This window comes from Hippocampus comes, unplaced genomic scaffold (assembly GCF_001891065.2).
Source record: "Hippocampus comes isolate QL1 unplaced genomic scaffold, H_comes_QL1_v1.1 scaffold674, whole genome shotgun sequence".
Classification (NCBI taxonomy): Eukaryota; Metazoa; Chordata; class Actinopteri; order Syngnathiformes; family Syngnathidae; genus Hippocampus; species Hippocampus comes.
The window spans coordinates 258740-271014 of record NW_017805878.1 but is presented as its reverse complement, the minus strand read 5'-3'; the positions used below and the strand labels follow the sequence as shown (position 1 = coordinate 271014).

At 44.6% G+C, this 12275-nt stretch overlaps 1 protein-coding gene across 16 annotated transcripts in view; it reads right to left on the bottom strand.

Moving 5' to 3' along the window:
* Positions 1–10680, bottom strand: part of epb41a (erythrocyte membrane protein band 4.1a) — a 27204-nt gene extending 16524 nt beyond the window's left edge. For 14 of the 16 annotated variants that reach the window (XM_019888961.1, XM_019888962.1, XM_019888963.1 and 11 more), the window contains exons 1-4: positions 10176–10680; positions 8669–8839; positions 1537–1859; positions 1141–1407 (exon numbers count right to left, since the gene is read on the bottom strand). In XM_019888961.1, the coding sequence (XP_019744520.1) occupies positions 1141–1407; positions 1537–1859; position 8669 (591 nt within the window). In that variant the 5' untranslated portion in view covers positions 8670–8839; positions 10176–10680. Of the gene's footprint in view, positions 1–1140; positions 1408–1536; positions 1860–4263; positions 4461–4543; positions 4703–8668; positions 8840–10175 lie in introns of those variants that run through there. The other 2 variants (XM_019888964.1, XM_019888965.1) reach the window with 2 other exon arrangements.
* Positions 10681–12275: the final 1595 nt, after the last annotated feature.

The following is a 12275-nucleotide window of genomic DNA, read 5'->3' as shown; positions in this document are numbered from 1 at the left end:
AACAACAACAACAACCCACAAGACACAGTTTCATTTCGGGCTTCCAGTGACTTCAAGGGGACAGTCGTTTCATGTTTGGTGTTAAAACGGGGCTGAGCGGATGGTGAGAACGGCACATAAGGGGCTCGGGGGGAAACGTGTCCTAGCCCAGAGGAGCGCTAACAGCTTTTCGTCAGACGGAAGCAGGAGCTCGGCAAATGAGAGATGTTTGGTCTAAAAATAGCTCACATCGCCAAGGAGCCTGGTCGGCTCGCCTTCTTCAATAGTTTTGAGTGGTGACATTTTCATGAAGTCGCCTTTGTTGTTCCGGAAGGGGGAGGAATCGCTCTATACTGTGAGATTGATAAGAGTAACCTGATCCAATTCCAACTGTTCCATTTAGGTTGGGTTTTTTTTGTTGTTGTTGTTATTGTACCGGGGTCTTGATGGATAACTCACTGTGACCTGCCGGTACCAAGTCACCGCAGTATTATTATGAAATCTTTTTGTTTGTTGGTTGGTGTCGAAGGAAGTTAACACGGTACGCTCGGGATTGTTGACCATTCGACCGATGGCCGCGTGGCACAAGTGACACTTGTGTTCTTCAGGAGTGCGACTGAAGGACTGCGGAGTGTTGGAGGTGATGCTGTGACTTCACTTCGAGATCTTGGCTCTCCATACAGTGAGATACAATACAAACGCTGATTCATGTATTTAACGACGGGCTACGCTCTTTTTTTTTGGGGGGGGGGGCATTCAAACCTAGCTGGCTGGCGGCCAACCATCACGGGGCCCCTCATCTGCAATAACATCGGCGCAGTCGAAACGCACGCAGTACTCGATGTTGCAGAAGCAGAGGTGGACTGGCTGGGTCGTGCAAAGTCCATTTTTCAAGGTAAAGCGCAAGATCTCCCCTTGCGGATGATCGTTGGTTGAAAACAATCGAAATCTGAACACTCATTAGTTCAGAAACATTGGAGGTCCTCTGCGAGGTGATTTCGGGTTTCAAGCAAAATTGTGAACCCCACGGCGCGGCAGCATTTCCTCAGTTCCCCACGATTTTGATGTCGGCTTCAATGATTACTGATCCTAGCAACAGAGTGACTCGGAATTCCCTTTTTTCAGGTGAATACACCAAAATAGGATGACGTTGTTTCTTACCTCCAACTCGCACTCATAGAGAGTGTCATCCAGCAGGGTGACTTTAATCTGCATGGTTTTGGGGCGACGTGGAGCTTTGGGAGTTTGGGACTCCTCCTCTGTGGCCTTCTCTTCTTTCTCGCCGTGACTGCTCCCTTCAGAACCAGCCTCCTTTCCTTCCTCCTTCCCCTCCTCCTCTTTCTCCAGTGTCGCCACCTCTGCGTTCTCCTTGTTGAGCTCTTTGTCTTTTCCACCCTCCTCAGCTTCGTTCTTTTCTACATGGGCAGCCTGAGGAAGATGATTTGATATATATACTGGATATATATATGAAGGCTGAAGCGACAGTCGAAACTGTTGCTTCTGGAATTACAGCAGGTAAAGATGTACGCTGATGCGCGTATGTGTGCGTGTGCTGACCTGAGCCTCGGCGCTGCTGACCGAGTGCCGGTCGTGGGCCACCTCTCCCTCAATCTTCAGTTCGGGTTCAGGGTCAGCAATGGGAGCTTTGGCTTCTTGCTCCTCCTCCTCCTCCCCCTTCTCCCCTCCCTCGCTCTCGCACTGCGAGCGCCTCTTGAGGAAGGAGGAGAAGAGGCGGGAGAGGCCGCGGCCGACCGAGTTGCGGTTGCGAGTCCGCAGGTGTTCCTCTTCCGGAGAGGACGGCTTTGCGTCCTGGCCGGCCTCCTCCTGATGCCTCGGCTTCTTCTGGTGACTCTCTGCTTCGTCTGTTGTCATGGTGACCACTGGATGAAATATATCGAGAGAAGAATGACCATCCTTCAGGATTTCCTTGATTTATATCAATTAATTTTTTTTTTGGTTTATGGGTGCAGAGAAGAAACATCGCATTCCTCATTCAAGATCCTCATTTTGGAACTATGCCGACGACCGTTGCTGGGTCACCTTAGATGCTTCCATGGTGGGGGATAATAAGACGGCAAAGGTTCAAATCGCCAACCTGTGAAACTGCCTGCAGTGTTGAGGTTTTGCTGCCACAGCCACACAAATGCTGACTGGGCAGAGACAATGAACGTGTGGGATCCAAAGCGCCAGGTGTACCCAGAGAGAGAGGGTAACTCAAGGGTTTGCCCCCGCCTCCTCGATGAAAACAATCTATTCTCATGGCTCAGTGTTCAGTCAGCAAGTGCTGGAACTCAGCAGCATGTGGCTGCTGAAGCCGTGTGTGTGTGCGTGTGTGTGTGTGTGTGTGTGTGAGAGGTGTGTGTGTGTGTGTGTGTGTGTGTGTGTGTGTGTGTGTGTGTGTGTGTGTGTGCGTGTGTGTGTGTGTGTGTGTGTGTGTGTGTCCGCGTGCTTGCACTTTTGAGTCCAGGGCAGCACTGCAGATTTTTATCTGCCAAGTCCATTTTTAAACACGGTTTGCAATAGGTGCTCGATAGCAATGGCACTTTATGTGATTAGGAGGCCAACTCTGACCGGAAACGAAGCCGACTTGCTGCCGCCAATCAGCACCAAACTCTGACATTGGTGGCACGGGGAGCAGACAGTGCAGATTTGTCTTCAGTGCCATGAATGATTCGAAATGCATTTGTCGACATTAAGTCCACGCAAGTATTGCAGCGTTGATGCCTGCATGCTAGCTTGAGTCAGAGTGCTGAACGGGAGCTTAAAAACAGAAAGCGGCTTTAAAATTAATCGGGCCCTGCGTGGGATTAAAGGACACCGTGCGCTGACGTGCAGAGCCGCCGTCCTCCCCACCATCCCAGCCACACGGGCTGCGGAGAAAATCCAGAAACTAGCTTGACCCACATCAAATCAAAAGCGGAAAACATTTGTTGAAGAAACACGAGAGGAAAAAGAAAAAAAGACCAACTTTCAAATCGTTGAGAAAAACACAATGCAGGGAGGGCACTGATTGCAGCGATTCCAATTTTGGCTTCTCGCGATTATCACGACAATCAGCTCATCCGCAAACTCTGCGGAAGACTTGTAGCGATGGAGGATGGACACATCGAGAACATGCAGGATAGCTTTAAAAACTGTTGCTGAGGACACCCCAGTTGCCATTCTTTGCAGTGGGGGGGAAACACACGGCCAAAATAATGACATCCGTAGTACAACAACACCTACTTCATTTTACCAACACGTTGAATCAATGCCCACCACAAAGGCACCGGAGAAAGAGAAATGTCTTCCACGTGTGCCGCCACATTTTATTTTTGATCCACTCTCTGTGTGAAACGAACGTGAGGAGCGAGATAAATATAGAGTCATACTCATTTTTAGCTTCAAACAACTGCTTCTCAATAATTTGGCCGGCACACTGACTTGTTCTAAGGGAAATAATCCACTCATCTACAATATGAGTTGACATCTTCGGCAGCTGGCAAAAGTCGAGCCTCTCCTTTCTCCGGTGAGCACTGCGAGATACAGCCCGTCGTGGCTTCGTGACCTCTCGGCCGGAAAAACGGGGGGCAGGTGAGATGCTTTTCCTTTAGCTGTCACGTTCTGCTCGTTTGCGCGGACAACGGCGACAATGTCTGTGAATGTGTCATTGTACAGTCACTTCGCTGGCAACACCACAATGCATCGATGACACACTCTGGTTCATCATCATTGATTACACAACGGCAACACTCCTCCCAGAAAATGTGAATTTATTACTGGACTCGGCGTCTACGATGATGTAGAATTGAACTGCATCACACTGAGCGCTGTAATTTTGTAATGTTCTGGCGAGCCTATTTCACGACATACAGGCCGTGTGTTTCCTATGAATGCATCCATCACATCTTCAGACAAGAACTCTTGAACTTTCTTGGGAGCCATTAGTCACAACTAAATGCGTTTTAAATTGTTGAGATGATCAAGGAAACTTTGTCCACTATATTTAATGATGATCATTAGGCTTGGAGCTGCTCAAATGACATGGTGCCTTAACGAGCAAACATGAAAATCCAGTCGAGGATTCATAAAGACAGTTGTAACCCACATACAAAAAAAATAAATACAATCCCGAAACAATAATTGAATAATAGTCATCAGCAGCTGTATTCCTACTCCAACACGGCTTTATATCGAGTCTTTTTTTTTTTTAATCATAGGGACGGTAAGCCTTAAAACCTTCTAATGTTGGACACAGACAGCGTGAAAATATGAAACGTACACTTGCCTCTTAAGCGGACCTACCGATGAATCACATCTGCTCATGTGCGCACTGGAAACGGCATCGACTAAGAGACGCTCTCCGGTCGAAATGAAGGGGTGGGGAGGGGGGAATAACTCAACATATACCGATATAAACTGTTTTTCTTGTACCCCATGAGATAAAACTGCTCGTTTCAGATCGGAAACAATCAAAAAAAAGGGGGCGGTGGGCGCACCTGTCTGCAAATGGCGCTCAATGTGAAAAAAATATGTCAACAAATTCTCTGGGTTTCGGCTCGCAGAGATGTCCGAGATCACTCACCCGCTCAGCACAGCTCATCCAGGAGAAAATAACGTCAGTGTGTGAATTAAAGTCGGCTCTTACAAGTTAGAAATCCCTTCGATTTGGAGAATTAGCCAAGTAGTGATTCATGAGCGTTCATCAAGCAGCTTGCAATGTGTTGAGGTACCATCAAGAGTCATTGGTTTTGCCCTCTTCTTTGTCTTAAAGGCGGGAGAGACGCCCACACCGTCAATTTGCCGTCGTGTTTTCGTAATTTAGAGCAGGGGCCACAAATTCTTCTTTGTTGCTACTGGGGGAGAGGGGCCTCCATACAACCACACACGTCTTAACCACACGAATGGCAAAAATGGTGCTTCAAATAGGGACAAAATGCGCGCTATTATTACTTTGCATATTTCAAAATGTTCATTCCGTGTGTAAAAGGTTCACAATTCGAACGCAAAAAACAAAGGGGTTGAAGAAAACACACACCAAGATGTTTGCCCTGCATATCACTCCAAATCTGCAAAAAATAAAAAATAAAATAAATAAAAATGTGTCCTTCCGTTGACGCGATTGTAGTATTGCCCCCCTTTCTTGTAATGGTATGCCCCGGCAGCAAGGGGACGCGCTGGGTACGTGACGTAGGCGGAACGAGACAATCACGCTGGAACGCACACTGCTGTCTCCTGTCTCTTTATAATACGATACACAAACATGGTGTCAGAAGTGGGATTCTAACCCACAAATCCACGGGAGACCGCGAACAGAACAAAAAAAAGAAGAAAGTCTAGTAGTCGGCGAATAGCGGGCCGCCAGTTGCTGGTCCCTGAACTACGGTATACTGTACTGTACAGCGGCAACAAGATGAGACAAACATGATGATTGGAAGAGATGAATAAACATTGTTTGACTAACTGGACTAGAAATCGAATGCTCAGTGAAAGATTATCATCAGTTCTGGTGCATAGTTAAGCAAGAATAAACTGAATATTAAATCACTGTACTCAAAGACAAAGTCAGCCGAATTTGATGGATACCATTTAATGAATACCCATTCGCGAATTAATCATCAGTTCATTACAATCGGCGCTCGATATATGAACAACCATAAGCTTTTTTTCTTTTGTCACAGCAGTAATTATTTTATTTTGCAATTTACATTTGTATTGTCATTTCCTGTATGGAGCACTTTGCGGAAAGATAAGCATCCCAAATACGGCCAGTTAGTTACAGAGTCACGCCAAACGTTAGTTTTTCACTGGCAGCCCCTCGAAGAGGCAAAACAGTCGTTTCTGGCATAATTTCATTATCTGCGCAATTTTGTTTGTAATTGTATTGGATGTAGAACGTTAATTATATTTGCTCATTGTCTGTATGGGTTGCGAAATGTGTTTCGGCTCTTACAGGTGATTAGGCCACGGAAATGTGTTGCTCACAAATAACCAGCAAAATCATCCGTAAAGTTTCATCCTTGTTCGGGAGGACATGCTACACTAAAGGTCAAAAAGCAGCACAAATAGGGGTGGTGGTGGTGGTGGTGATGTGTTGGTCTTTGTTTCATCAACCTGTTGTATAATTTGCTCATATAGCCTGCAAGACCACACTCGGGGTTAATACTGTGTACAATGGGATGGGGCTGGGGTGGGGTGGGGGTGCTGCTCTGAAATGGAGCAAGTATTGGTGGATCCAGCCAATAGGAGCAGTCGAGGGAGAATCACGCACCAATCACCCTCCTTTGTGTTGTCGTTCTTTGCAGAGCTTTACCATCAGTAACCAAGGATACTGATGATCCCCAAGTCGTATAAAAATCTATACATCCATTTTCACTCAGTGATTGGAACTGCATGAGGGATGAGGGAGAGCGCGGGGGACTAAAATCATTTCAATAAATTCAAAGTGGGGGTGCGCTACCAATTTGATCCCAGGGAGTCTATTTAGTATTTAATAGCCACGATTGTGTTTGGACTGCATTGGTTACATAACGTCATGTGGCCGCACTGGTTGACGAGTGAGAGCATGTTAAATCTGATTCGTGGGAATAGTGCCCTTTATTGTACTTATGAGGCGTAAATAATAAAGTCGCAGTAACCAAAAGAATGCTCTTAGAAAGCAACCATACGGCACTTTAGTCAGATGAATATTTGCCGTGGGAGGTCCTTCAACAGGAGTGCCACACAATGGGAATTTTCTCCATTTGAATTCCTGCATCACATGCAAGGACATTTTCAAGATCAGGAACCACCATCGGGACGAGTAGCCCACTAAAAGTTTCATATGTCACATTCTTGCACCGCCGGGGTCGCGTGATACATTGACATCAATACAATTTATGTTGAAATCGGGTAGGCAATTTGTTGCATACATTTCGTCACGCGACTTTATAGTCACGACACAAACAGACCCATTTTAATCTCCCTGTGATTTTACTGTGAAGCATACTTAGGTCCATGGAAAAGCACTCTATAAATCCATCTATTCATTTTTAGAGTTTATTCCAAAACATGAACAAGGATCCTCAGAATTATGAGGCAGAGGGGCGAACCACTTCTCCATTGTGCTGCTTGATTGCTGTTGTAACCATGAAAAAACATAAAGCTTGCCTTACTGGCCATCAGTTTATTTTCGCATTAAAAATATGGATATGTAATAAATAGATGTTCAAAGAGCAAGCTTTGGCATAAACTGTACATAATTAACGAAAAGATCATTTTAACGTGAACATTAAAATTCTGGACGTAATTGTTGGCCATATTTTTTTTCAAGGCTCTCAAAATGTTTCAATAAGCGGGGACATGGCACCAATGAGCATTTTCCACAGAAAAAGGGTCATCGCGACGCTCAAAAGGAGACCAAGCGAGCAGCCAACAGCGTAAAGCAAGTGGCCTTGGACACACGCAGCAGTCTGCCCGCCTGCCTGCAATTGGCATAACTAAGCCAGTTGGAGCGCTTTTGTCAAGAGGGTGGGAGTTTTCAGAACGACGCTCCCTTGCATCAGCAGACCGCACGGTGACGTCGCTTTCTTTGGACACCTCGACACGCCAACCCCCATCAGAACACAAAAGGCCACCCTTTGCCCTGGCAGCCCCCTCCCCACATTCGCCATGGTAGAGAGCAGCTTCCCCTCCTCCCGGCGTGAGGAGCAGGTGCCGAGCCAGACCGTCTGCCGAGGTCAAGTGACGGCGCTGAGCGTCACGGCTCCCTTGGGAGAAGATGGGAGGGTGCCACCCTTTCCGCATTCAAATCTTTCTCTCAAATAGAAAATGCTTCATATTTGTCAACATTTTGGGATCGTAAATCCGATTTGTTTTTATACAATTGTAATACAGATTAAACTGCTTGTTTTTGTTGAAAAAAATAATAATAACAGGACCTTAATCGCAAATATGTACTCACATTTTTAAACGCGCAGTATTATTCTGAACACAAGGATATTTGAAATTGTACACGGCGACGAACAATTGTTTGACTCAGCAAGATCAGAACCCACTCGACATGTCGATAGCGGGTCAGCGTGATGTCATTTGATGATGATGATGATGATGATGATGATAATCCGTTCGAAATTAGACCACCTGTTCAGTTACTTTATCGGTATTGCGCTCTGCTGCGACCTGCTGGACACATTTGGTTCAGCATGAAAAAGTGAAAATCAACTGCATTGCAACACGGCCTGCTCAAATACTTTCCAAACTAACCTGGGGTATGTGAGCTGAATGGAAAGAAAAAAAAAGTCATTGGAAACAAATTACTATCTTGAAGCAAGCAAAATGAGCCGATTACTTCCAAAAAGAAAAGGTCCCTTGATTTAACTTGACCCGAAGGTGACATGGAAGGGGAGGGAGAAAAAAAAAAAAAAAAACTGCTTTCCCTCGCAAAGAGGTAAACACACACACACACAGTTCCCGTGCAAAATTTATATATATATATATATATATGTATTTTTTTTATTTTATATATTTATTTTTTTAATTTTTTTAAATGCATGTTTGTCTGTCCCTGTGGCTTTGATTTATTGATTAATGGATCACTAATAGACCAGCCTTCAAAGTGAATTCCTCCAGTCCAGTCTCCCAATGTACATCCACTCACGGTCTCGCTCTTTTTAAAAGGTGTGTATGTGTATATATAAATATATTATATATATAAAATAATGGTACCCACTGTGGCAGTTGAAATGTGCTATACACAGAATGTATACATATGCAGTACTTTAAACACGAGAGTTTATGAAAAATAAGTCTGCACTCCCTTCATGTTATTGGAATGAACAAGTGCGTGACTCTCTCGACAGATACTGTCAACCCAATTGATTATAAGAAGGACAATGCTGTTCTACTCACCATTTCACCAGACGGAGAATTTTTGATGTTCCATAAAGTGGACCAGAAAAGAAGGGAGAGAAAGAAAAAGTTATCAGATTACATCTGCAAGTTCTTTTCAGTCTTTATTGGCTCACTTGCAAAACATTAAGTTCATGTTTAGTCCTAGAACACATTCTAATGATTCTATGCGACTGTCAACCCAATTGATTATAAGAAGGGACAATGCTGTTCTACTCACCATTTCACCAGACGGAGAATTTTTGATGTTCCATAAAGTGGACCAGAAAAGAAGGGAGAGAAAGAAAAAGTTATCAGATTACATCTGCAAGTTCTTTTCAGTCTTTATTGGCTCACTTGCAAAACATTAAGTTCATGTTTAGTCCTAGAACACATTCTAATGATTCTACGCGACGGCTAAACACACAATTTTGTGTTATGAAACACAATTGTTTTTTTTTTTTTAATTGTTTCCTCAAGTATGATGTATTAAGAAAAACTTTCTGAAATAAATAAAGGGCCACAGCGCAGGCAGCAAATGCTGATTCAGCCCACAAGTTCTGTGCAAGGAGTGACAGGGTCAATGCTGTCTCAGCCGGGGTCACATCTTGAAGATGAAATATTTTCAAATGAATTCATGTGCCCTGCTACAGATACCAATTTTTGCATTTGCTAATAAATTGACTCTTTTTCTTTTTTTTTGAAACAAGGGAACACAGCTAGGTTTACGTTACTATTAAACATAGTGGCTATGCAACTCATACCATCCAAAAAAAAAGTCTACCTAGCCTTGTTCAAATGCCAGCCTTTGTGATGTACTGCGATTCCCGATTTATATGACACTCGGCATAATTTGTTTCATCAAACATTTGGATTTTTGAAGCAAGCCGACCTATGTATACAAGTGTATGTTTAAAAAAAAGTCTCACCAATAGGACACAAGAGTTTCAAGATATTTGAAAGATTGTACAACTGAAAAGAGCAATTTGTTGAATTTGCAGCAATTGGTCATCCTTAGTGAAAGCAAAATCTATTGCTGTTGCAAATGAAAGTTTTTCATTTCAGCCACCAAAGAACAAGGCACTTTGGAATATACCAAATACGTCGATTTATTGAGTATGTGAGTGAAACGACAAGGGACGAATCGTCCCTTATTTATTCTGATTCGAGGGTCCGAACTGACTTATCTTAAACGCTGAATTCTATTTTAGAGACGTCCAAGTTCAGTGTCTTCATCTCCAAAGGCTCGACGCTTAAATTCCACTGCAACTCCTCCAAATCCGAAAGCATCATCGTCACGATCGATCATGGCTGCCAGACGCCAAACTAAGATAAGAGCGTTTATTTACCCTTGATGTTCTTCTTTTCCAGCAGCTCGGCCGTCGTTTCTCATCCACTCGGCACGTCACATTTCTTCTCAGACGAAAGGCAGGACTCGGCGTCCACGCCCCGAAATGACGCGTGGGAGCGGTCGCTCAGACGCCGCTGCGTCAAGCTCACACCAACACCGGAAAACACCTTCGAAACTCACGCCAACTATCAAGAAAAAAAAGTTGATCTCGCGCACCGGCATTTCTAAAACGCAGCACTTCGTCCTGTCGGAGTGAACCGTCCACGGTGTGGAAATGCGTCAGTAGTCCCGATGCGGAGCTTTCCAGAGAGGAACGAGCCTGGCGGCTGAACTTGTGTGTCAGATGAGGTGATCGCACTGCAGCAAAGCAAAGCGAGCAGAGAGCAGCCGCGTCCGCCTCGCGGGGGTCAAATCCTGCTCGCGGGCACACCGAGGGAGTTCGAGCTGGGATAGCGGCGCGGTACGGCACCGGCGCCAAGTGGAAAGCACCCCCCCCCCTTTTTTTTTAGATTGAAATCAGATTTTTGCTGAGTTATGCCCTTTCTTCATCTCGTTTATTCCCAGTTTTGTTTAATATTGGGCCCACTATGTTCTGTATTTGGTATATTGGACTTAATCTGTTCATTCGACTGCAATGTCGTGAATATGACCTCGCTGTCGTAATAATTCTCACACTTTACGTTCGGTAAAAATGCCATTCGTTGTCACGGGTGAAGAGGAAGACCTGCAAAGCCGAGAAAATAATAATAATAATAATTAAAATAAAATGAAAAAGCAAACCGAAGCTCCTTAAGTGGTCTGTTCGTGCCGTGACTCCAGAAATGAATCCGAAAATATGGCTATCGAAACTGCCAACGCGACAGTCTACTTTGTCCAACTGTAATTGGTCGACTTGCTATTTAGGTCAGAGGTCCCCAACCTTTTTTGCCCCACGGACCGGTTTCATGTCAGACAATATTTTCAGGGACCGGCCTTTAAAGGCGAATATAATATGATATGACCTGCATGAAAAGGGTGGTATTTTCGAAACATCATAATGAACACGAATCATGACCCGAGGAACGTCCTATCTGGCCGCAACGTTCTCCGGTCGCTATGGTAACGTTTAAACGTGCCTTCAAAATAAGATACGAAAATGATTATGGAGTAGTCGAGGAACTGACAAGACAACTTTGCCCTACGTGAACCCCCAAGAACGAGAGCAACATTCAGCATCTCTAACAAAAATATAATTTGTTTATTGGAAAAGAGACAAAAGTGCAACGGACAAGAACTCATGAGTATCTTAGTCGGGTGGTTACAGTGGAAAAACTAAAACAATACAGTCAGCGTTAAACATAACTTAAGAGTACAAAACTGTACAGAGTCTCAGAGTATCATTCACACTCAGTATGTGTTTGCTTGCTGCCAAATTTGTCTTCAATTTGTCAAGTTGTGTCAGCAATTACTCAGTCGTGCTGCAAGTACGTCAGTCAGGATGCAAAACACAAATACAAATTTGATGAAGGACTGAATGAATGTTGGAGAGTCCCAACAATGTCAGAGCCGAAGACTTTTTTTTCATGTCATGAACGACGCATCAAGGGTCACCCTGTCATATGGAGGCAACCCTCAATCTACCTGCATCTCCACATTCTTGTGGCTTTTTGTTCATTTCAATTGCTCGTCTGGCACACCGATACAAACTTGTACACCAGCTTCTGGCCAGAAAGGGCCACGTTTCGATTTTTTTTTTTCACGTCTTAAACAAGAAAAAGGTTGCAAATAACATTCACGCTCACATTCACATCGTCACTGGGGGGGACCGAGCCCACGCGGCCCGCACAAAGTCGAGCCAATGTACCATCTGTTGTACGTAGTCAACCACCCCGAATGCCTTTCCTTTGGGGCAAACATACCAGCACAGTGAGCGACGGTCTCCTCGCTCCTTACAAAACCGGCACACCTCGTCAGACCCGAGAAGACCCCGTCAGACAAGCGATACGGTGGTGGTCGAGAAAAGTCAACGAATCACCGGATTTCAAATCGTGTCTTGCAAGGCACCACTCGGGTGATGAACTCATTTGCACGTCAAGATACAATGATGGTTATGCCAAAA